This window comes from Myodes glareolus, chromosome 5 (assembly GCF_982192425.1).
Source record: "Myodes glareolus chromosome 5, mMyoGla1.1, whole genome shotgun sequence".
NCBI classification, from domain to species: Eukaryota; Metazoa; Chordata; class Mammalia; order Rodentia; family Cricetidae; genus Myodes; species Myodes glareolus.
Window position 1 is genome coordinate 20899448 of NC_142030.1, and position 27331 is coordinate 20926778.

The window sequence follows — 27331 nt, forward strand, 5'->3', positions numbered from 1 at the left end:
CCAACAAATATGTGTTTAATACTGATATGTCTTTACCAGTCCAACACATAATTCACATCAGAGTTTTCTCTTCTTTTTGTACATTCTGTGGTTTGGCACAAATGTGTAATACACATGTCTACCATTACATTATCATATGGAACACTTTTACTGATCTATTCTTTAACTTTTTTTCTACCTCCTCCAAGTATATGTAACCCTTGATGTTTTTGTCCTGTGTCTATACATTTACCTTTCTACATTATCAATTGGAACTAGACCTGAAGAAAGAATCTCTCCTCATGATCCAGCAAAAGGCTCAAGTCTACCAGCAAACACAACCCTTCATTTGCATGGGAAAATGAATGGAGCTGTGATTGTAGGAAGAACAGCTTCTCATTTGTATTAAAACACTGTGTCTTGATTGGTGAAGACAGCCATATAGTTGTTTGATGATGTGTTTTGATCACTACAAATTCTCTTTATATATCCATATAAGCAGGAAACAATTTTCCTTTGGAAGTATGTAGAAAAGTCGTTCCTGGTTTAATCTGTGCTATTGCAACATAAAGCTCAATTAGAGGTGTCTCTTAAATGGCCTTTTCTTGGTTTTTGTTTTTCACTGACAGAGTAAGCTGACCTGTTACCAGGTGATGAAGACGGTGATGAAGACAGAGTGGCGGAGGTGACAGTGTTAGTGACAGTGGTGGTTGTGGTGAAGAAGCAGCTGGGAAATCCAGAGATCTTCTGGGGCTGAAATAAGAAGTCAGAGATAAAGACAATGAGGGCTGTATTGAGAGCTGAGGATGTGACACTGGCGACTCTATCAACCAGATGCATCCCAGGCAGCTGTCAATCCTTAAGTGCCAGCAATCCCATCATCCTAGCCAAGGAGCTGTGACACTGGACACCCAAGGCCCCAGGATCATAAAGGCACGGCATGTGTGCTGCTGTCTTTTACCCACTGCTTCCAGAACTTGTTGATGACAAAAGCTTCCAAGTTCAAGGCTGGAAGTTGGTGGTGAAAGCCCAGGTTAACAAGCCTCCGATCTGAAACCTCAGGACCACAGATCTTCGGCTTCAGAAGAGTTAGGAGTTTGTAAGACCCTGGGTATATTAGACTATGTCCTAGGCCATGAGTCCTCTACTACAATGAAAACTCTGTCTCAGCTCTCCCTGATTCCTACCCAGAAAGGGACCTTGACCAGTTAGTTTTAACACTCTGAAATTGGTGCACCCCGTATGTGGGGTTTGTGTCTAGTGACTCGTATACAACTGATTGCTACAAAAGTCACAAGGTTAGGACTTTTGTGAGGGAGTGAATTTCATAAGAAAAGAATGTGAACATACCTAAGCTTTGATTTTTTTTTTACGATAACCACAGTGTTATGGGAAGTAAGTAGTCAGGTTTCCCTAGTCAGGGAAATTGAAAGCTATGAGCAGCACTGGGAGGAGGCCTGACTATTTCTGCACCCCTCTCCCCAGGGAAACAGCACAGTGATTGACATCTATCACTGCTCAAGATATGAAGTGACTTTAACAATGTCACAGTCCCTGGTATCTTGACTACTATCCTACTCTTCAGCTTTTGATTTACTCGTTCATCTATCTACTCAAACCAAACAAGCTCACTTCTTGCCTTGTTAAAGGTCTCAGGATCTGAACATCGTTGCAGAAATTTTCAGGGAGGTGAGTCTGTTTCCTAAACATATGATCAGATATCTCTGTGAAATATAAAAGAACATAGGAAAGAAATCAGAGATTTCTACTTGCCATCTAAGTGCTGAATCTTATACAATTTTATGTTTAAATGATGTATTATTTTTTCTAACTTACACTCCTTTATATGGCCTATTATAAAATCAATACACATATGCAATGTCTAGTAGTATAGTCTGTGAAACAGGCATTTCCATGCCTTCAACAATCAACTGTTGTATGTATTGGGAATTACACATTTTATTTTCTAACTGTGCTGAACTATGTTGTACACTGTTCTGTCCAATAATTGCTCTGTTGTGCTAAATAAGAACAAGAGTTGAGTTGTACTTTCTGTTGTAATGTTGAATTTATTTTTTAATTTCTTTCTATTCCTCCTGCCTCTAGATCTTCCCCATCTCTGGAGACCCATGATTCCACATCATTCTTCTATAAAGTTGATTACTGTTAATAATTGAGACAAGTGGTATTTATCTTTCTGTATCTGTCATGTTTCACCTAACAAGACTATTTTCTTTTCTATTCATGTTGCTTCAAATGACAGAAGTTCATTGCTTTTAAGGCTAATAAATACTTGGTGTGTGTGGGGGGGTCATGTATGGAAGTGCAGGTATATACATATCACAGTATACACGTGGAGATCACGAGGTATCTTTGGGGAGTTGCTTCTTGCCGTCTATGTTGTATTGAGTAAGCCTTTCTTGTTTTTCTGTTGCTATGCTCTCTATTCCAGAAGAGCTGGTCAACAAATTTCCAGGCATTCTCCTATCTCCACCTTCTCTGTCACCATACGAGCGCTAGGATTACAGACATAACTACTGTATCTTGTTTCTACAGGTTCCAGGAATCTAATGTCAGGCCACAGTGGGTACTTTTACCAACTAAGCCATCTCCATTGCCCATTAAATGTATATTTACCATGTGCTTTTTTGTTTGCTTTTTTGTTTTCATTTTTCAAACAGTCTCAATTGAGGATTCCCTTGAACTCCTGATCCTTTCTCCACCTCTCCAGCACTGGGGTTATAGGCATGTATAGTGCCCAGCTATTTGTTTTCTTAATTCACTCATCCACCTAAAAAGTATTTGCAGTTATTCTGTATTTTGGCTGCTGTTGTAAATAATAATGCAATAAATATAAAAGTGCAATTACTTTTTATACAACTTTTTCATATCCTTTGGTTATATATTTATTTACTAGAAGAAATGAAATACACTTGTTGTGCTTTTTGTATTTAAGGGATTTCTATATTATTTTTTGTAATTAATTATGTACTAAATTATGTAACTTTAAACAGTATTAGAGTTGCTGCTTCTCTGAATCCTAATCAGAATTTGTTTTTATCTGTGTAATGATAAATATTCTAACTGGGTGAAATGATAGGTCACTATAGCTTTTATTTAATTTTTTCTGATAATTAGAAAAATTACTTTATATCTAAAAGGCACTTATGAGTGAATACATATCATATTTGTCTTTCTGGGTCTGGGTTATCTCACTCAAAATGGTGTTTTCTAGATCCGTCATTTTGCCTGCAAATTTCAAGATGTCATTATTTTTTTCTTCTGTGTAATACTCTATTGTGTAAATGTACCACATTTTCTTTATTCATTATTCAGTTGAAAGGCATTTAGGTTGTTTGCAGATTCTGACTATGACAAACAATGCTATTATGAACATAGTTGAACACATGTCCTTGTGGTAAAATTGAGCAACCTTTGGGTATATACCCAAAAGTGGTATTGCTGGTTCTTGAGGTAGGTTCTTTCCTGAGAAATTGCCATACTGAATTCAAAAGCAGCTGAACCAGTTTGCACTCCCACCAGCAATGCAGAAGCGTTCCCTTTTCCCCACATTCTCTCCAACATAAGCTGTCATCAGTGTTTTTGATCTTGGCCATTCTGACAGGTGTAAGATGAAATCTCAGAGTTTTTTAACTTGCATTTCTCTGATGGTTAAGAAAGTTGAACATTTCCTTAACTGTCTTTCAGCCATTTTAGATTTGTCTGATGAGCACTCTCTGTTTAGGTTTGTAGCCCATTTTTATTGGATTATTTGTTCTTTTGATGATAAGTTTCTTGAGTTCTTTGTATATTTTGGAGATCACCCCCCACGTGTTGTTTCTATTGGGTATTACTGTCACAGTCACTAGAAAAGTAACCAGTATAGCCACAGTAAATCTGAGGAGTCAGGATCTGACAAAACAACAGGGACACTTAAGGTGAAGAGAAGATGCAAACCAATACTCCTAAATTCTGCCACAGTGGCATTCCTCCAGAATCTTTCCATCTCAGCTAGCCTGGACCCAACTAAACCATCTTCTTTAATAGGAAAGATTGATTTAAAGTTTGTCCGAATACAGCAATTCTTACCCAATATTCCATGTAACATAAATGGCTGTTGTACAATTGTTTTTCATGAATACACGTGTATTCAATATTTTCACATAGTGCATTCATTCATATAGACATTCCTTTCTTAGGGAATTTCTGAACACATATACAATAATGCATGCCAATTTTCTCTTACAGTTTCACCAACAGCTTAAAAGATGGTGAATGAATACAAGAGAATTGTTCTGCTGAAAGGATTAGCGAACCTCAGTAGTGATCAGTTTGACTGCTTTAAGTCATTAATGTCCAGTGATTTAAGACTGGAAAGACACATGCAAGAGAAATATACCAAGGTTCAGATTGCTGACATGATGGAAGACGAATTCCCAACTGATGTTGGATTGGGCAAACTGATTGACTTTTGTGAAAACATACACACTCTTAAAGGACTTGCTGAAATCCTTAAAGAAGAGAAATCAAAAGGTAACATGTAAAATAGAACCCCCTGTCCCTAATACTGTGTTGCTATCTCTGCTCCCTTCGTTAAAGTACCCACATAGCTTTTATCTTCCCAATTTATACTTCAGTGATCACAGCTGCATTGGTGTTTTGGGTTGAACTGAGGATGTCCCCTTTCCAGTGGATGCTATGAGTTAAGGAGTCTATTTGGTGTGTAGACTAACACAAAAATAGAATTTCATCAAAGATTGGGCTTGCAGGTGTAACATAGATATTGGAAAATTATGGTTTAAAATCTAAGTATATTCATTAACCATTAGTGTCACCTATTTTATTAAGAACACTAGCATTAATTATCCTCTCTATTGACAAAGATAAGACAATACGTTAATCAAATATCGCCTTAAGAAGGTATAAATCACCACTGTCATTCATAAAATTACAGAGTTAGGTAATAAGATTTTAGAAAGATAAAATCCACAGCTTTTCTATCTTATTCCACAAGTGTGTACCAGGTTTCTTTCACTGATTTTGATGATTTGAGTGTACTATATACACAAAGCATAACCAACAAATCATGATGAAAATTTGCATTTTTAAGAGAATGGCAGGAGAATGAGAATGAGAAAAGCTTGACTGATGTAATGGGGTTCAAGGACAGGAAGGTTTTCTCCCATTATAGGGAACGAGTAAGAAAAACATCAAGTAGTAGAGACTGTGTCTAAGACAGTGCCTTTAGTGATATAATCCTACAGTAACCTAATGGAATAAACATTAATATGAATGCAATAAAAATGTATTCATATGGCAGGAAAACTAGATGGTTTCTAGATCCTCTATTTTGGTTCAAGTGGAGTCTTTTGTTCATGCATTTGTTGTGATGAAAATTATACCCTTCCCAGTAAAAGGAAAAACACCACTGAGAAATAAGAATCAAGAAGCAAGTTCTGCTATAAAAACACCAACTGCAAGCAGTACTTTAGCATCGGATGGAGGGGAAACTTCTGCAGCTCAGGTGAGTTTGAGGTACAGCAGCAGATTGATAGGCCAAAAAGGTTGCAGCAGAGCTGCTTGTCCATACTCTGTCCATGAGGCACTGACTGCTTTTTAGTTTATCTTCAAGCCTTACTGAAACTCATGGATAAATGATCATGTGGCATTAAAATATGTTAACTCCTACAAGAGATGTGGTATACTTGACAGTCGGGTAGGATAATGGCTGCTTCATGTTTGTACAAGACCCAGTTTTCAATTTCACATTCAAATTCAATTATGCCCTACCATAAAGGTAATGTGAGAAAAACTATGTGTATAACCCTTTCCTCTCCCTTTATATAATGAAACTACTTATGCACACATTTTGTTTATTTTCACAATCATATTCTAGACCTGGCCAGAGGGTGGGTGTCACTCCAAGCTTCCAACATATTCAGGCATAATAAACCTACTGCCTAATAATGAAGACACACTTTGGTCACTTGATACTGAGACTCATTAACATTGCCATGTATACACTTTCAGAAAAGAAAATGTATGAATAACGAAAAGACTGCCATGAAAAAGGCCAAGGGGTCTGAGAGGCTAAATCACCCTCCATGTTCTACAGAAAACACAGCCAGTTGCCAGTCCTCAGTATTCCAGACCTCATCTTTGGCTTCATCCAACACTTCTTTGGATAAGGTACAAGTTTTATGCCACCCTTTCATTTTCTCAATCTAAATATCAGAATCAGATTTTCAAGTTTGCCCATGATTCACACTTATCACTGAGATTTAATTAGTTACACACACACACAGTGTTTGGATACAATAGAAGTAGATCACCATACAAAGGCAGAAATATAAACATAGGTGATACAATTACAGAATTTGCTGCATCATAACTTTTGGTTGCCACAAAGACATTTAATAAACTTGGCATTACTGACAATGAGAAGTCCTGCCTTGCGCTGATCATAGATATGAAGAGAGGGATGAAGAGTCAGTAGCCATAGGCTCAATTTCTATAAGATGGAACCCATACCTGACTCAGCTAAAGCAGTCAAGAACCTGAGAAACCTACTACTATTTTTCTGCTTAAGGAACATAGCAATAACATGACTCATAGTGACAAATTGTCATATCTATAGATCAGTGCTTCATTCAGATCTCATCAGAGAAGCTTCTTCTTGTCATAGATGGGAATTAACAGAGACCCACAACTGGCCAATGTGAGATAGTGAGAGACTTTACAGTATCCATCCCTCAGTAGGAAGTCTGCATCACATCCCTCAGGGATCTATGTGGAAGAGGAAGATGAAAGCTTGTAAGAGTCAAAGATAGTGCATGACTCCAAGGAAACAATGTTTGCCCTTTTGGACAAACAGGAGTGATGCATATCTGAGCTCAGACACTGTAGTGGCACACATTAAAAAAAAGCACAGGTTCAAGCTGCCTGGGGTCCCATAACAGGGAGAAGGGAGGGAACATAAGTCCAACCCTTAACCAAGAAGCAATTTTCAGTAGATAACAACTACCAAAGGGTTTCTTCAATGGAGACTCTCATCCACAGTCTGAATGAGAGTGGTACACCAGCACCAAAAGAGGTTCGCATGGTTTTGTGTATGTGGTGGATTGGGTTTTTATTTTGTTTTTTGGGGGGAAATGTTTTTCTCACTTTTTATGTTTTTATTTATTTACATTTTGAGAATGAGAGGAAGACATGAAGTTAAATGTGGGGGGATTTGGAAGTGTTGGGGGGAGGGGAATCCTAATCAATATATATTGTATGGAAATTTTTAAAATGAAAATAATAGAAAAATACTAATCCTGAGAGGGGCGAAAAGAAATGTAGTGAGAGAAATTAGAGAATTTTTGTAAATCTAAAAAAAAAAAAAATAGAATACTATTCAGAACCTGGTAGTGAAAGAAAGCGAGCGGCAATCTATTATCTTGTGTTGACTTTTTCCAGGTCAGGCTACTTTCAAATGGGACTTGTCAAATATTTCTGCACTAATACATTAAAAATGGGATGATTAGCCAGGCAGTGATGGCACATGCCTTTAATCCCAGCATTCGAGAAGCAGAGGCAGGTGATCTCTGTTGCAAGTAGGGGCAGCTTGTTTTTCCCTCTGCCTGGCTAGCTTAGCCCTAAAATAACCACACAGAAACTGTATTAATTAAATCACTGCTTGGCTCATTAGCTCTAGTTTCTTATTGGATAATTATTACTTATTAATTTAACCCATGTCTATTAATCTGTGAATCGCCACTTGACAGTGGCTTACCGGGTAAAATTCCCAGCGTCTGTCTCTGGCAGATCCATGACGTATCTCTGACTCTGCTGTCTTCCTCCCAGAATTCAAATCTGTCTTCTCTGCCTACCTAAATTCTGCCCTATCAGGTCAAGGCAGTTTTTTTTATTCATTAACCAATATAAGCAACACACAGAGGGGACTTCCATATCAGATCTCTATGAGTTGGAGGCCAGACTAGTCTACAAGAGCTAGTTCCAGGAGAGATAGGGTTGTTACACAAAGAAACCCTGTCTAGAAAAAACAAAATTAAAATAGAAAGAAAGAAAGAAAAGAAAAGAAAAAAGTAATTGATGCCTCTTACTTTTTCTGAGTACTCATTGAAGGAAAACTGTAGCAATGTCAGCATCCATCTCTGAACGCTCCCTTTCCTTTCTCTAGCTATCCTTCTGTATGCCCCCATCTCTTTATCACTTGATGAAATATAACCAGACAGTCAAGCAAAAACAGAAGCAATTTTACTCACCTCAATCTTACCATTCTAATAATTTAGAGATAAATAATTTTTTTATATTTTTCATTGATTGTTATAATTATGTGAAAATTTTTTCTAGGGTAACATTCTACAAGAGTTATTACTTCATTGTTTTTCCAATTTGACATATCAGGATCATCTTTCCAACTCCCTAAGTTACAAGCATATAACATTCAATGGTTATATCAGTATTTATGTTGCTTTTTAAAAAAAATTCATTGCAGAATTCATTGTAGATTGTTTATCCAGTACTACAAACTAAGTTCCACTTTCAATGAATATTGTGAATGGAGACTGTGCTTGGTTTCCTGGCTGCCCAGACTCTAATAATCACACAGGAACTACCTTAATTGCAACACAGTTTGGCCAATAGCTTAGGCATATTTTTAACTAGTTGTTACATCTTAAATGAACCCATTTCTATCAATCTGTGTATCACCATGAGGGTGTGGTCTACTGGTAAGATTCTGATATCTTTTTCCTTTGGCAGCTACATGACATCTGCCTGAATTTATCTGCCTATTCTCTCTCTCTCTCTCTCTCTCTCTCTCTCTCTCTCTCTCTCTCTGGAGTCTTACCTCATTCACGATGGGTTTTTTTCTAGCTCTATTTGCCTGCAAATTTCAAGATGCCATTGCTTTTCACCACTGAGTAATGCTCTATTTGTAAATAGACCACATTTTCTTTATCCATTCTTTGGTAGGGTTATACCTAGGTTGTTTTCAGGTTCTGACTATTACAAACAATCCTGCTGTGAACATAGTTGAGCAAATGTCCTTGTAGTATGACTGTACATCCTTTGACTATATGTCCAAGAGTGGTATTGCTGGGTCTTGAGGAAAATAGACTCCCAATTTTCTGAGAAACTGTCCTACTGATTTCCAAAGTGGCTGTACAAATTTGCACTCCCACAAGCAATGGAAGAGTGTTCACCTTATTTCACATCCTTTCTACCTTAAGATTCCATTTTTGTTTTTCATCTTAGCCGTTTTGACAGGTGTAAGATGGTATCTCAGAATTGTTTAGATTTGCATTTCCCTGATGGTTAAGAATGTTGAGCAGCTCCTTTGAGAATCCTCTGTTGAGAATTATCTATTTGGATTTGTACCCCATTTTTTAATTGGATTGTTAGATATTTTGATAACTAGTTTCTTGAGTTCCTTGTACACTTTAGATTAGCCCTCTGTCTGATGTGGGGTTGGTGAAGATATTTTCCCATTCTGTAGGCTGTCTTTTTGTCTTGTTGACCATGTCATTTGCCTTACAGAAGCTTCTCAGTTTCAGCAGGTCCCATATTAATTGTCAATCTCAGTGTCTATGCTACTGGTGTTATATTCAGGAAATGTTTTCCTGTGCCAATGTGAACAAGGTAACTTTCCACTTTCTCTTCTATGAGGTTCAGTGTGGCTAGATTTTTGTTGAGGTCTTTTATCCATTTGGACTTGAGTTTTAAACATGAGAATAGACATTAATCTATTTTCATTCTTCTCTATGTTGACATCCAGTTATGCCAGCACCAATTTGTTGAAGATGTTTTCTTTTTTCCATTGCATAATTTTAGCTTCTTTGTCAAAATTCAGGTGTTCATACATGTGTGAATTAATATTAGGGTCTTTGATTTGAGTTCATTGGCCCACCTTTTGTTTTTGTGCCAGTACCAAGCTGTTTTCATTACTATAGCTTTATAGTAGAGCTTGAAGTCAGAGATGGTAATGATTCCGAAAGTTTCTTTATGTACGGGATTGTTTTAAGCTATCCTGAGTCTTTTGTTTCTCCATATGAAGCTGAGTATTGCTCTTTTGAGGTCAGTGAAGAACTGTGTTAGGATTTTGATGGGAATTGCATTGAATCTGTAGATGGCTCTTTGTTAGATTGCATTTTTTATTGTGTTGATCCTATCTACCCAAGAATACTGGATATCTTCCATTTTCTGATACCTTCCTCAGTTTTCTTATTTAAAGAATTAAAGTTCTTGTCATATAGTGTAAGAGTCTGCACTTCCCAATGGATACCCACACCCGGTTCAGGCTGTGAGCTTTCCCGAACTCGAGCCCACGAGAATGGACGATTGTCCTGAGGGTTGGAAAAGAGACACACACACAAAAGAGACCTTTGCTCATTTATCAGAGTAAATGGCAACTTTATTAAACTCAAGTCAGGTATTTATACCAGTGGGCTAGAAGGATCGAAAATGCAAGGCCTCCTCCCAACCAGAAGCAGGAGGAGAAGATTAAAGCTTCCCGGCCCCTCGGGGCAGGGTCAGCTAGGGGAGGCAGGCTATCGGCCCACTGCTAAGACCTTGAATACAAGTGGAATCACCATAACAAAGAGAACCAGGTTCTTGCTAGGCTATCTTCTCAAGCCAGAGCTAGTGCAGAGTCTCCAGGGAGCCGGAGGTCACAGGGCCCTGGGAATCTCTAGGAGAGAAGGGAAAAACCTTGGTGGCTACAATATAGGCCTTTCACTTGTTTGGGTAGAGTTACCCCAAGATATTTTATGTTTTTTGTGTCTGTTGTGTACGGTCATGTTTCTCTAATTTCTTTCTCAGCCTATTTAGCATCTGTATATAAAAGGGTGACTGATTCTTTTTTTTAGTTAATCTTATATTCTTCCACATTACTGAAGGTGTTTATCAGCAGTTGAAGTTCCCAGGTAGAATTTTTTGAGTCACTTATATGAACTATCATATTATCTGCAAATAGTGAAAGCTTGAATTCTTCCTTTCCAATTTGTATTTCCTTAATCTTCTTTTGATGTCTTATTTCATTGTTCTAGCTAGAGCTTCAAATACTATATTAAATAGATATGGAGAGAGTGAACAGCCTTGTCTTGTTCCTGATTTTAGTGAAATTTCTTTGAGTTTCTCTCCAGTTAGTTAAATTTTGGCTGTTGGTTTGCTGTATATTGCTCTTGTTATGTTTAGGTATGTTCCTTATATCCCTGGTTTCTCCAAGACCTTTATCATGAAGGGGTGTTGGATTTTGTCAAAGGCTTTTTCCACATCTAATGAGATATCATGTGGGGTTTTGTTCAGTTTGTTTATATGGTGGATTACATTGACATATTTTTGTATGTTGAACCATCCATGCATCTCTGGGGTGAAGCCTACTTGACTATGGTGAGTAACTTTTCTGATGTGTTCTTAGATTCAGTTTGCCAGTATTTTATTGAGTATTTTTGCATCAGTGCTCCTCCAGGTGTAGGTGGGACCAAGTCCTCTCTGATTGTAAACACCATGGGGATATTTGGTGGTGTATTAAGGTTACTCCCACATCTCTGGGGTTTTGTTGGGTGGGGTAGGGTGCAGGATGTGGCTAGGGGGCAAGGACCTAAAGAGTAGGATTCTCCAGGTGGAGACCCAGACACTCACGTCCGCAGGTGGGCACAGATTCCCTCGAAGTGATTTGGGGTGTGGGGAGACTGCTCCAAGGTCTGGGGAGCTTCACTGGGTAAGGATGCAGCACGGGATATGCTTCTGGGATCTAGGGCCTAGAGGGTAGGTCCCTCCAACCAGGAACCAAGATACTCCACTCTCCTGCTTTTATATTTTTATATTATACTAATTGGTTACACTGATAAAAAAAATCAGATCCAAGTGAACTCTAATCACTTATAGGCAATGATCAGTTGTAACATGATAGATAAGGCTATGCACATCCCCTTGGGTCTGTGGAGACACCAATGCTATCCCTTTATCCTCCAATCCATGAAGTTTCTGTCTAAACTCAATGAGCTCAGACTACTGTGCGGAACGGAGATTAGAAGCCTCTCAGTATCTCTTCCTGCTGTTGAAGAAAACACTCTATCCACATTTCAGGACATGTCTCTAATCAAAGTAACTAACTCTACATCGGTCTATTTAAAGAGGTGGCTGTGGGCAAACTCATGCTGATTTTCATCTCCTGAGGAGATATACTGTGATTTTATTCTCAGAATAGCTCCAAATAGTCCAGGGGTAACTCAAGTCCTATGACATCTTTATGGTTTATATTTACCATTCTCTGTTTTCAACAATATTTAATTTTCCCCTTTTATATTCTTCTGCCATAAGAGAAAAGGATCTATTTGAATTAACAATGATTTCACTTAAGTACCTCATAAAATTTCTCTCACAGCTTGTGCTGTGTTCATGCTGAACATCTTGTTTCATGTTGGAAATAGCCCTCTGAGTTTACAACAAAAATGTTCAAGGTTCTGTGGCTGAAGCTCATTGTTTTAATTCATTCGACTTTTGGCCAGTGAAAGAGTTCCTCTTTAGCTTATCCATAATTCTACTAATACATAAAAATTGATAGGACAAATGTAGAGATTGTGATTTACATTATGTAAAGGTTAATTTTTTATTTGTGGCTAAACTTATATGTTTATATCCCCATGTTTGTTCAACCCAGAACCAAAAGACTCAGACCCAAAACCAGAGAATTGCAAGAGGTGCTGTTTGTAAAAATGATGCCATGATAGTGATGGTGCTCAATGCAACAGAGCCATTTGCATATAAGTCAACAGAACCTGGAGGAAAGATGATGTTTCATGCTACAGTGGCCACTGTGAGCGAGTATTTCCATGTGAAAGTTTTCAACATCAACTTGAAAAAGAAGTTCACAAGAGAGAATTTCATCATAATCTCTAATTACCTTGAATTCAAAGGAATCCTAGAGATAAATGAACATTCCTCTGTGCTTGAAGCTGGTCCTGTCCAAAGTATTAGTGTCCCCATAAGCCTTATCAGAAAATCAAAAGAAACTCCCAAGATTTTTGATATTCGCAAGTATGCCACTGGAACACCAGTTTATGGGTTGTTTACATTAAACAAGGTAATGTCTGAAATTTTGTTTATGTCTCCTTCTCCACCAACACCTGAGCTCAAATATAAGAACTTTCCAGTCCATGTGTAATGCAATATTGTTACAGAAGATTTTACCATGTCTGGGGTAACTGTAACACGAGGGCCGACTTGTTGGGGTTTCTGTCCCACCCAGTACCCCACAGCTGGCAAGCCCCAAAGAAAATCACACACAGGACTCCATAAGATTATAAACTGATTGGCCCTTAGCTCTGGCTACTTATTAGCTCTTATAGCACATATTACCCCATTATCCTTATCTACATTAGCCACATGGCTCAGTACCTTTTCCAGTGGTCAGCTCACATGTTGCTTCTTCAGTCGTCTGGGCAGGAATGGCAGAGGGAGCTTCCTACTTCCCAGAATACTCCCATTGTCTTTGCTCCACCTCTACTTCCTGTCTGGTTTTCCCGCCTATACTTCCTGCCTGGCCAATTAGCATTTATTTAAAATATGATTGACAGAATACAGACAATTCTCCCACACCAGGTAACAGATGAAATCATCCCACATATTAAGAGATAATTCATCAGCCTATTTCCTAGGATATTTTTTAAAAAGTTCTCTGAGGCTAGCTTCCCGCCAGGCATCCCAGCTTCCATCCAGAGGGCCTTCCGAGTGGTGAGTTGATTCGGGCCACGGCAGGGGCCCCGGCGAGGGGGAGCTAGTACTTTCCCCGACCCCATAGACTCCCAGGTCAGCCTGCCCTGCTGGCTCCACCCTGCTAGCTTCCCGCCAGCCATTCCTGCTTCCATCCAGAGGGCCTTCCGAGTGGTGAGTTGATTCGGGCCACGGCAGGGGCCCCGGCGAGGGGGAGCTAGGACTTTCCCCTACCCCATAGACTCCCAGGTCAGCCTGCCCTGCTGACTCCACCCTGCTAGCTTCCCGCCAGCCATCCCTGCTTCCATCCAGAGGGCCTTCCGAGTGGTGAGTTGATTTGGGCCACGGCAGCGGCCCCGGCGAGGGGGAGCTAGGACTTTCCCCGACCCCATAGACTCCCAGGTCAGCCTGCCCTGCTGGCTCCACCCTGCTAGCTTCCCGCCAGCCATCCCAGCTTCCATCCAGAGGGCCTTCCCGAGTGGTGAGTTGATTCGGGCCACGGCAGGGGCCCCGGCGAGGGGGAGCTAGGACTTTCCCCTACCCCATAGACTCCCAGGTCAGCCTGCCCTGCTGGCTCCACCCTGCTAGCTTCCCGCCAGCCATTCCTGCTTCCATCCAGAGGGCCTTCCGAGTGGTGAGTTGATTCGGGCCACGGCAGGGGCCCCGGCGAGGGGGAGCTAGGACTTTCCCCTACCCCATAGACTCCCAGGTCAGCCTGCCCTGCTGGCTCCACCCTGCTAGCTTCCCGCCAGCCATCCCTGCTTCCATCCAGAGGGCCTTCCGAGTGGTGAGTTGATTCGGGCCACGGCAGCGGCCCCGGCGAGGGGGAGCTAGGACTTTCCCCAACCCCATAGACACCCAGGTCAGCCTGCCCTGCTGGCTCCACCCTGCTAGCTTCCCGCCAGCCATCCCAGCTTCCATCCAGAGGGCCTTCCCGAGTGGTGAGTTGATTCGGGCCACGGCAGGGGCCCCGGCGAGGGGGAGCTAGGACTTTCCCCGACCCCATAGACTCCCAGGTCAGCCTGCCCTGCTGGCTCCACCCTGCTAGCTTCCCGCCAGCCATTCCTGCTTCCATCCAGAGGGCCTTCCGAGTGGTGAGTTGATTCGGGCCACAGCAGCGGCCCCGGCGAGGGGGAGCTAGGACTTTCCCCGACCCCATAGACTCCCAGGTCAGCCTGCCCTGCTGGCTCCACCCTGCTAGCTTCCCGCCAGCCATCCCAGGTTCCATCCAGAGGGCCTTCCCGAGTGGTGAGTTGATTCGGGCCACAGCAGCGGCCCCGGCGAGGGGGAGCTAGGACTTTCCCCGACCCCATAGACTCCCAGGTCAGCCTGCCCTGCTGGCTCCACCCTGCTAGCTTCCCGCCAGCCATTCCTGCTTCCATCCAGAGGGCCTTCCGAGTGGTGAGTTGATTCGGGCCACAGCAGCGGCCCCGGCGAGGGGGAGCTAGGACTTTCCCCGACCCCATAGACTCCCAGGTCAGCCTGCCCTGCTGGCTCCACCCTGCTAGCTTCCCGCCAGCCATTCCTGCTTCCATCCAGAGGGCCTTCCGAGTGGTGAGTTGATTCGGGCCACGGCAGGGGCCCCGGTGAGGGGGAGCTAGGACTTTCCCCGACCCCATAGACTCCCAGGTCAGCCTGCCCTGCTGGCTCCACCCTGCTAGCTTCCCGCCAGCCATCCCAGCTTCCATCCAGAGGCCCTTCCCGAGTGGTGAGTTGATTCGGGCCACGGCAGCGGCCCCGGCGAGGGGGAGTTAGGACTTTCCCCGACCCCATAGACTCCCAGGTCAGCCTGCCCTGCTGGCTCCACCCTGCTAGCTTCCCGCCAGCCATTCCTGCTTCCATCCAGAGGGCCTTCCGAGTGGTGAGTTGATTCGGGCCACTGCAGGGGCCCCGGCGAGGAGGAGCTAGGACTTTCCCCGACCCCATAGACTCCCAGGTCAGCCTGCAGTGCTGTGTCCACACTGCTAGGCTCTCCCGCCTGCCATCCCAGCTTCCATCCAGGTACAAATTTCTATATTTCTCCCCTCCCACTGAGGCCATAAAATTTCCCCAGTTCAGCTGCCTTGCACACTGGGCCTGCTCTGTAGGGGCATCCCGGAAAGAGGGAGTGCCTGTGCTTCAATACCCTGCCTGGGGAAAGGTAGGCATTCTATCAGTGAACTCCCTGCCCAACAAGGGAACCTGACCCGATACCAGAAGCTCCAATAGAGAGCATTGGATCGAAGAGATGGGCAGACGCCAAGGCAAGACCTCCTCCAACAATCTGAAAAACAACATGAAAATATCAGATCCCAACGACCCTACAACAGAAGGATTTGAACACTCTAACCCAGATGAAGTGGAAAAAAGTGCCATTATGAAAGCAATAGAGTCCCTTAAACAGGATATGAATAACTCCCTTAAGGAACTGGTCGAGAAGTATAACAAAAAGTTTGAAGAAATGAGTATAGAAATGGATGAGAAATATAACAAAAAGTTTGAAGAAATAAGTAAATCCGTGAGTGATACCCTGAGAAACCAAGAAAAAACAATCAAACAAGTAAAGGAAACAGTCCAAGAATTGAAAACTGAAATGGAGGCAATGAAGAAAACACAAAACGAGAACCGGCTGGATATGGAAAACCTAGGTAAACGAGCGGAGACTACAGAATCAAGCATAACCAATAGAATACAAGAGATAGAAGAACGAATCTCAGATTCTGAAGATACCATAGAGAAAATAAATGCTCTGGTCAGAGAAAACGGCAAATCCAACAAATTCTCTTCACAAAACATTCAGGAAATCTGGGACACAATAAAAAAACCAAATCTAAGAATAATAGGGATTGAAGAAGGAGAAGAACTGCAGATCAAAGGACCAGAAAATATATTCAACAAAATTATAGAAGAAAACTTTCCCAACCTAAAGAACGATATTCCTATGAAGGTTCAAGAAGCATACAGAACACCGAATAGATTGGATCAGAAAAAAACATCCCCGCGTCATATAATAATCAAAACACAAAACATAAATATTAAAGAAAAAATTTTAAGAGCTGCAAAGGAAAAAGGTCAAGTAACTTATAAAGGTAAACCTATCAGGCTTACACCGGATTTCTCTATGGAAACCATGAAAGCCAGAAGATCCTGGATAGAGGTACTGCAGAAACTAAGAGACCATGGATGCAAACCCAGACTAATATACCCTGCCAAGCTACTGTTCACTATCAACGGAGAAAACAAAATATTCCAGGATAAAAACAAATTTAAGCAATACGTAGCTACTAATCCAGCCTTACAGAGAATACTAGAAGGAAAATCACTACCGAAGGAATCCAACATTCCCAACACGGCCTACAATAACTCGAACATCTAGCGACCATTCACAAGCACAAATTAAAGAAGAAAAACACATATACTCTACTACCTAACAAAAAAAAAATGACCGGAGTCAACAACCACTGGTCATTAATATCACTTAATATCAATGGACTCAATTCACCTATAAAGAGGCACAGACTTAGAGATTGGATACGAAAACAGGATCCAACATTCTGCTGTTTACAAGAAACACACCTCAACCACAAAGACAGACACCTACTCAGAGTAAAGGGTTGGGAAAAGGTTTTCCAAGCAAATGGGCCTAAGAAACAAGCAGGCGTGGCCATTCTAATATCTAACAAAATCGACTTCAAACTAAAATCAATCAGAAGAAATGGAGATGGACATTTCATACTCATAACTGGAACAATTCATCAGGAGGAAGTCTCAATACTGAATATCTATGCTCCTAATATAAAGGCACCCACATATGTAAAAGAAACTCTTCTAGAACTCAAGGCGGTCATCAAACCACACACACTAATAGTAGGAGACTTCAACACTCCTCTCTCACCAATGGACAGGTCAATCAGACAGAAACCAAACAGAGAATTGAGAGACCTATTGGAGGTATTGAATCAAATGGACTTAACAGACATCTATAGAACACTCCACCCAAATAGGAAAGAATATACCTTTTTCTCTGCAGCTCATGGAACCTTCTCGAAAATTGACCACATACTCGGTAACAAAGTAAACTTCCACAGATACAAAAAAATATTAGTAACTACCTGTGTCTTGTCAGATCACCATGGACTAAAATTAGAATTCAACAACAATGCTCCCCCCAGGAAGCCAACAAACTCATGGAAACTGAACAGTCAACTACTAAATCACCCCTGGGTCAAGGAAGAAATAAAGAAAGAAATTAAACTCTTCCTTGAATTTAATGAAAACAAAGACACAACATACTCAAACCTATGGGACACTATGAAAGCAGTGCTAAGAGGAAAGTTCATAGCACTAAGTGCCCAATTAAAGAAAGCGGAGAAAGCACACATTGGAGAATTAACAGCACAATTGAAAGATCTAGAAAAAAAAGAAGCTGATTCACCCAGGAGGTCTAGAAGACTGGAAATAATCAAACTGAGGGCTGAAATCAACAAAATAGAAACAGAGAAAACAATCCAAAGAATCAATGAATCAAAAAGCTGGTTCTTGGAGAAAATCAACAAGATTGACAAACCCCTAGCCAAGTTAATCAAACGGCAGAGAGAGAACATGCAAATTAATAAGATCAGAAATGAAAAGGGGGACATAACCACAGACACAGAGGAAATTCAGAGAATCATTAGATCTTACTATGAAAGTTTATATGCCACAAAGTTGGAAAATGTAAAAGAAATGGACATTTTTTTAGATAAGTACCATATACCAAAGTTGAACCAAGAACAGGTGAACAACCTAAATAGACCTGTTAGTCGCGAAGAATTAGAAGCTGTTATCAAAAATCTCCCTACCAAAAAAAGCCCAGGACCAGATGGTTTCAATGCAGAATTCTACCAGAACTTCCAGGAAGAGCTAATACCTATACTCCTTAACGTATTCCACAATATAGAAACAGAAGAGTCATTGCCTAACTCCTTTTATGAAGCTACAGTTACCCTAATACCAAAACCACACAAAGACACAACCAAGAAAGAGAATTACAGGCCAATCTCACTCATGAACATCGACGCGAAAATTCTCAATAAAATACTGGCAAACCGAATCCAAGAGCACATTAGAAAAATTATCCATTATGATCAAGTCGGCTTCATTCCAGAGATGCAGGGCTGGTTCAACATACGCAAATCTATCAATGTAATCCATCATATAAATAAACTGAAAGAAAAAAACCATATGATCATCTCACTAGATGCTGAAAAAGCATTTGACAAAATTCAACACCCATTTATGATAAAGGTGTTGGAGAGACTGGGGATACAAGGATCATACCTAAATATAATAAAAGTAATATACAGCAAGCCGACAGCTAACATCAAACTGAATGGAGAGAAACTCAAAGCCTTTCCACTAAAATCAGGAACGCGACAAGGCTGTCCACTCTCTCCATACCTCTTCAATATAGTGCTTGAAGTTCTAGCAATAGCAATAAGACAACATAAGGAGATCAAGGGGATTCGAATTGGAAAGGATGAAGTTAAACTTTCGTTATTTGCTGACGATATGATAGTTTACATAAGTGACCCCAAAAACTCTACCAAAGAACTCCTACAGCTGATAAACACCTTTAGTAACGTGGCAGGATACAAGATCAACTCCAAAAAATCAGTGGCCCTCCTATACACAAAGGATAAAGAAGCAGAGAGGGAAATCAGAGAAGCATCACCTTTCATGATAGCCACAAATAGCATAAAATATCTTGGGGTTACTCTAACCAAGGAAGTGAAAGACCTATTTGACAAAAACTTTAAGTCTTTGAAGAAAGAAATTGAGGAGGATACCAGAAAATGGAAAGACCTCCCCTGCTCTTGGATTGGGAGAATCAACATAGTAAAAATGGCAATTCTACCAAAAGCAATCTATAGATTCAATGCAATCCCCATCAAAATCCCATCAAACTTCTTCACAGACCTTGAGAGAACAATAATCAAGTTTATATGGCAAAACAAAAAACCCAGGATAGCCAAAACAATCTTATATAATAAAAGAACTTCTGGAGGCATTACCATCCCTGACTTCAAACTCTATTATAGAGCTACAGTATTGAAAACAGCTTGGTATTGGCATAAGAACAGAGAAGTCAACCTATGGAATCGAATAGAAGACCCAGATATTAACCCACAAACTTATGAACACCTAATTTTCGACAAGGGAGCTAAAGGTATACAATGGAAGAAGGACAGCATCTTTAACAAATTTTGCTGGCATAACTGGATGTCAACCTGTAAAAAAATGAAAGTAGATCCATATCTATCACCATGCACAAAAATCAAGTCCAAATGGATTAAAGACATCAACATTAATCCGTCCACTTTGAACCTGATAGAAGAGAAAGTGGGAAGTAGTCTACAAGATTTAGGCACAGGAGGCCTCTTCCTAAGCAGGACCCCAGCAGCACAGACAATAAGAGAAGCAATGAATAAATGGGATCTACTGAAACTGGGAAGCTTCTGTAAAGCAAAGGACACTGTCAGTAGGACAAAAAGGCTGCCTTCTGACTGGGAGAAGATCTTCACCAACCCCTCATCAGACAAAGGTCTGATCTCCAAAATATACAAAGAACTCAAGAAACTAGGCACTAAAACTCTAATTAACCCAATTAAAAAATGGGGTACTGAACTTAACAGAGAATTCACAACAGATGAACTTCGAATGGCCAGAAGACACTTAAGGTCATGCTCAGCCTCCTTAGCGATCAGGGAAATGCAAATCAAAACCACTTTGAGATACCATCTTACACCTGTCAGAATAGCTAAAGTCAAAAACACCAATGATATCCTATGCTGGAGAGGATGTGGGGTGAGGGGAACACTCATCCATTGTTGGTGGGAATGCAAACTCGTGCAGCCACTGTGGAAATCAGTGTGGCGGTTTCTCAGGAAACTGGGAGTCAACCTCCCTCAGGACCCAGCAATTCCACTCTTGGGAATATACCCTAAAGATTCCCGATCATACTACAAAAGCATTTGTTCTACTATGTTCATAGCAGCACTATTTGTAATAGCCAGAACCTGGAAACAGCCTAGGTGCCCCTCAATAGAAGAATGGTTAAAAAAGGTGTGGAACATATACACATTAGAGTTTTACTCAGCGGTAAAAAACAATGACATCTTGAATTTTGCATGCAAATGGATGGAAATAGAAAACGCTTTACTGAGTGAGGTAAGCCAGACCCAAAAAGAGGAACACGGTATGTATTCACTCATAAGTGGATTCTAACCATAATTAAAGGTCTTTGAGCCTATTATTCGTGATCCTAGAGAAGCTAAATAAGAAGATGAACCTGATGAAGATTATTTAGCTATCCACCAGGAGGTAGGAAATAGACAAGAGTCCCAGGTAACCTCGGGTGCATGGGGGGGAGGGAGGGTCGATGGAAGGGGAGAAGGTTAGAGAGAAGGGAGTAGGGGAAGAAAGGGGAAAGCTTGGTGGCCTGGGATGGGGGGGGAGGGAGGAAGGATGAACAAGGGATCAGGGAAGATTATATTTCAACTAAGGGACCCATTTTAGGGTTTACAGGAGACTTGAGTATATATGGGATCCCAGGTCCAAGGAGAGATCCCCCAGATTGCTCTCTGGACAGAGGAGTGGGTGCCTGAATCGGCCGTGGCCCATGTCCATACTGATGTATATTTTGCTTATCACCATAGATCCTGCATCTGACGAAGGATGGCGATACAGTCGGAAACCCACATTGCAGCACGGGACTGAGCCCCCCGAGGTCCAAATGAGGAGCAGAAGGAGGAAGAACATGAAAAACGAAGTCAGTACTGCGAGGGATGCCATCACCCACTGATACAAGGGAACGGATCTGATGAGAGTTTACCAAGGCCAGTTGGACTGGGACTGAAAGAGGACGTGATCTAACCAGACTCTCCGAATTTGGCCGGATTCTCTGACTGTGGCTGACCCGAAGTCTTTCTGAAAAGCCATTGACTATGACACTGGGACCTGTTTCCTCTACATATAATGGATTTTGGGGATCCAGTCTGTTTGGACACTCACCTTCCTGGACCTGGAGGGAGGGGGAAGGAACTGGAACTTCCCACAGGGCAGGAAACCCTGACCGCCCTGGGGGACGAAGAGGGAGGAGGAGGGGGAGTAGGGGGAGTGGGAGGGTGTTGGGAGGGGGGGTGGAAATGGAAACTTTTATAATTTAATAAAATTTACTAAAAAAAAAAAAAAAAAAGAGAAAAAAAAAGAAAAAAAAAATAAAAACTATTTCCCATACTAAAAAAAAAAAAAAAAAGTTCTCTGAAACTAAATTACAAATAATCTTTACTTTATTTGTTAAAAAATATCTACCCTCAGTCACAGTAAGCAGGAATGTTATAGTATATAGGTCAGTACCTTGCCAACAGTCTCAGATTTTTAAGCTCCCTTGCAAATATACAGTATTCATTCTTTTCTTTCCATACAATTTGTTTCTATTGATTGTCTGAACTAGAGTAAATATTGATTGCAACAGATATTTGGAGTAATAAATGATTGGTTAGCAACCTTCTAGATCAAAAACCATTGACTAGAATGAATCGTTTATCTCTTTAGTAGGTTTAATCATTCAATGTTGACTTTTATCTTATTCAATTAGTATCTTATTCAATTAACTACTTCTGAAGACCTTAGCAACTGAGAACTATAGCACTAAGTGACATTTAGAAGTCAAGTGAACCTAGTTTTTACATTTAGAGAAGTAAATACATGCAGACATCTCATTGATGGATCATTCAATACAGTATGAATTGGTGATATTGACTTATTTGGACATGATACTCGAAAAGTAAGTAAATGAAGAGGGTCTAAATAAGTGAGTTACAGGAATCTTACCTGTTATGTAGTTTCCCTATAACCTACTGGATGAATGAACAGTGAGAGTTAATGTCATTCGTCCCTTTATAACCATAAGATACAAAGATGGCTGCCTGAATTTCTAATGTCTATGATCCTGGGTGATTTAGAGGGAATGCAGGCCATGAAGTATAGGTGGCAGAGCAAATCAGGAAGAACATTTATTGTCCTAAAACTTCCAGGCACAAATCTTCTTGATAAAGAAAGTAAATCATCACACTAATAAAGAAAATTCTTTGGGAACACTTCACTACAGACACCTGCTTGCCTGTGTCTGTAACAGTTCTCATATTTTTCTATCATTTTGTCCTGAAAAGGTCTTTTTTGAATGTAAAATAATGTTTGTGAATTTGATAACTTTCAGAAAAGGAATGCCAAATTTACTTTTCCAGAAAAAGGTGAACCCAAAGAATACAATCTATGAAATAAAGGATGGCACAGGAAATATAGAAGTTGTAGGGAGTGAGCAATGCTACAACATCAGCTGTAAGGAAGGAGACAAAGTGCAACTCTTCTGCTTTCAAGTGAAAACAATTGACAAGCAACCGAAGCTGGTGTCTGGCTATCACAGTTTCATTAAGGTATGGAGTAGACAGGGAACAGATTTATCAAAGCAGAAATTCACATTTCATTAGGATTCTGAATGTGAATTTTTAGCGTGTTGCATTTTTGTCTCTGGAATTTTGTCTCTGGAAGGGAGAATTAAAATGTTGTCCTTACACTCATTTTTATGGGAAGATTTTTTAAAAATTATATTAAAGAAATAATCCAAAGAATATTATATATATGCTAAATAACAAGATATGTGAGAAAGTAAGAGTGACATGGAAATATATTTCAAAAGTGATCAAGAACAAGAGTTTTGAATAAGTCAAATTTGATTTGAAAGTCAACTTTAACCGTTAAGAATTGACTGATTCTGGGGAAAACTTCACTTTAAATCTGGACTTTAAGGTAAGAAATGCCTAGATATGTATGAGTTATCACAAAAATTAGCACATCATGACAAGTGAGTAGGTACTATTTTCTTAACTGGGTGAAGGAGAGAGAGAGAGAGAGAGAGAGAGAGAGAGAGAGATAAGAAATAGAAACGGCATGAAAATATATCAATGAATGGCTCACCACTATTAATTCTTCCACATATGAAAGACAGAGACTGAGAACATGAGATTAAAGGGCTGTTTAAATGGTCAAATAAATGTAGCATTGTCAGAAATAAGGAAGTAAGAACCATTCACGGTGGATAAGTTAAATATTGAAAGACTTTCTGAGTTTGAATGCTTGATAACTTTGAGACATAAGTAAAAAAGATTTTTGTACCTGTCTTGAAAATTTGTGTTGCAGAGAAACTTGCCTTGGAGGTAGAAATATTAGTTAGACATAACTTTGTACTATTATACACTTTGTATTAAATATTTGTGTTAAATATTCAGAAACATTGCAAGTTGCTTATGAAATCTCCAGAAGTTTGAAATTCACCATAGATTTACAGCACTAAAACATTTAAAGGCTATTGAGAATGATTTTAGAAATCAGGCAGTCACTTTATCAAGACATTGCAGAATCTATTTTATAATTTTATTAGGCAGGGAAAAGATAAATGGGACTTTGAGTGATGGAAATGACTAATGTTTAAGAAGATAAACCCTCATTATTTTACAACCAGCTTGGTAATGGTGGTGAGGAAAAAAATGGGTTCAAAGAACATCCAAAAGCTATTCAGTGATAATACTAACAAGCAGAATAAATGGTGCTGGTACCAACACTAAGAACAAGAACAACACATATGGGTTTGAAGCGTACTCAGATTGATGATGATGTTAAACTCCCTTGAGGAAATTTACATCCATACAAATAGAGAACACCCAATAAGTACTTACTTTGTGTTGGGACTTTAAGCAGCAACAGAGAGATAATAATTATTTTCATTTCACAGATAATCAGTAATAATCACAGACAATGTGCACAGTAGAACTGAAATCTACCTGTGCTACCTGGAACTGAATGCAGATTCTTATACAAGGTGAGTATGCAGATCACTGAAGGCAGTTATGAATCACAGGACAGTGAAGGGATAGGTAAACAATACTATAAATTAAGATAAACAAATTGAGAGGACAAGATAAAATGAAAGAGATGAAACATAGATACAGAAAATTTAAAGAGGAATGGGGTCAACACAGATCATTCCAGACACAAAAGAGCAAGGAGTTCTCTGGAAATTACTGCATTAAAAAGCTAGAGATGACTTTAGCAGAAGGTATGCTCCAGATACAATAGTCAAAATGCAAATGTTGCTACATTCTGACACAGGAATATAAACATTAATTGTTCCATCTTCAAGAATACAAGAATTCATGAGTTTCAACTATACCTAATAACCCAGAGCAGTAGTAGTGAAGAAAATCAGAACTTCATGTAGTTTGGTTTTGTTTTTCTGCTCCAACACATGTTTTGGAAAGGTAAACCAATACTTCTGATTTTTTGTTATAATTCCTTGCCCCAAAAGAAAGTCATGTTGAGCATGAAAAGCCATCTCTTCAAGAACCACATAGTTGGGAAAGGGTGGCTCAAAATAAGGCAATACAATGAAGAAAGTGAAGCATAGAAGATCAACAGCCTTTGAGAGGGCCAAAGGTCATATAAGGCTATTGAGGGCAATAGACAAAGATAGATGGCTGGAGAAATACAAAGAGTGCTTTAGTTCAATGACTAGAATCTTATAGTATCTCTCACTGTCTCTTTTCAGGCTACCAAGGCTTGAATAGAGACACCAAGCAACTGGAAATAAACAACAGCTCTAGTAATACATCCAAGCATTTAAACATCTCGCTATCTAATTTGTAATTATGTATTTTCATTCGCAAATTTCCTCATTGCTCTCTTTTTCTATGAGAATAATACTTGAATTTAATTTCTCTAGTGCAAAAATAACAAATTTAAAGGGACATAATTACAAAATGTTGTATGTAATTTATTCAATTCATGGGTTTACTGCTAGATACTGGTACATTTGTGCTCTGTGGGACACATAGGATGGAATACACAGAATTTTGTCAACATTGAGGTCTATATTCTGATCAGAACTTCCAGAGTGTAGAATCTATTAGGATTCTCTCTCATTCTGTGGGCTGCTTATTCTCTCCATTGACTGTTCTCTTTACTGTACACAAACTTGAAGTTTTATGAGGTCTCATTAGTCAGTTGTTGACCTTATTCTTGGATGTATGAAGTCCTATAAAGAAAGTCCTTCTGAACAGAACAGTGTTAACACAGGCACTAAAGATCCACAATTAATAAAAGGGACATCATGAAATTGCAAAGTTTCTGCATCACAAAAGACACCATCCTTCAGACAAGGAAGCAGGGTACAGAATGAGCAAAAAGTATTACCAACTACACATCTGATAGAGACCTAATATCCAAATATATAAGGTACTCACAACTCCAGATGATTGATCAAATGAGTAATTCAATTAAAAAATGGGATGCAAATTGGGCATGGTGGCACATGCCACCTAGTACTCAGGAGGCAGAGGCAGAGGCAGGCAAATCTATGTGAATTTGAGGACAGACTGATCTACAAAGTGAGATCTAAACAGACAACTCTCAAAGAAGGAAAGTCAAATGACTGAAAAACATTTAAAAGAAAGTTTAACTTTAGCAACCCTCAGGGAAATGCAAACCCAAACTATTTTGAGATTTTTATCTTAAGCCCCACTGAACAGCTAAGATCAGTAGAATAAATGACAGCTTATGTTGGTGAGGATGTGAGGTGTGGAGTAAGGGAAACAGCCATCTGTTGATAGTGGAGTGCAAACAGCTTACTTCAGTCTCCTTTAAACACTTTCAATAATTTTTTTTTGTTTTATTTTCCTGAGAAGTCTTTTCCAGACACAAAACCATAAGATTGCATCTTTTGCTCCTTTTAGAAAGTTTATAGTTTAGTTTTTTTCTTTTTATTCTATGACCTGGTTTTTCTTAGTTTTAAGATGTGAAATGGTATTTACTTTAATATGAATATGGGATTTGTGCCATCACAACCATTTTTTGGTAAAACATGCTTGAATCAAGATCCTTTCCCCACTTATTTACTTCTCACTTTTGTCCCAAAGCAACTTTCTAGATTCTTTATTGCATTTGCCCAGTAGTTCCTCTGCATTTTAAGTTCAAAACTACACTATGTCTTTACAAAGAACCCAAGATAATAAACAAAATATTGCAATTTTCGATATTCCGAGATATAGAAATCAGCATATAAAAAACTGATACTCCTTTGTGTTGTGAATTAGGTCCATACGATAAATAACCAGACCAGCTCAAGAATAACAGTTATATTTTAATGGTTAAAAAGGGGAAACTCATGCTACAAGAGTGGGAGGTCCAGCATCCCTTCTGTCTGGCAGGCATCACACAGAGAGAGGCACGTACCTGGATCCTCCCAGTTTTTCTACCTGGGCCCCAGATAGTCACATCCTAACTAGTTATGATTGGTTGATATAGTTTCCACATCATCTCCCCCTTTTGTCTAAAGAAGATCGATCCAAACCCAATACAACTATATACAATAGGAATAGATACCAAATATAAAATTATAAATACACAATAAACAATATTAAGAAAGGAACACATAACGAAAGTTTTACTAAACATTCTATGTCAAGGAGTCTAACTAGTGCATTGAAATTAAGCTTGGGTAAATCATGAGGAAGGTAACTACAATTATCTAATCTTCAACTCCATCAAAAATCTGAGAAGG

The 27331-nt window shown here is 39.8% G+C and overlaps 1 protein-coding gene across 1 annotated transcript; it reads left to right on the forward strand.

Moving 5' to 3' along the window:
- The first annotated feature begins 1305 nt into the window (after positions 1-1305).
- Positions 1306-26662, forward strand: LOC125401950 (interferon-activable protein 204). Its single transcript, XM_087906105.1, has 8 exons — positions 1306-1668; positions 4228-4512; positions 5391-5503; positions 6010-6168; positions 12647-13069; positions 22965-23153; positions 24509-24595; positions 25322-26662. Exons 2-7 carry the CDS (start codon positions 4248-4250, stop codon positions 24542-24544), a joined length of 1185 nt encoding a protein of 394 aa, XP_087762231.1. The 5' UTR covers positions 1306-1668; positions 4228-4247; the 3' UTR covers positions 24545-24595; positions 25322-26662.
- Positions 26663-27331: the final 669 nt, after the last annotated feature.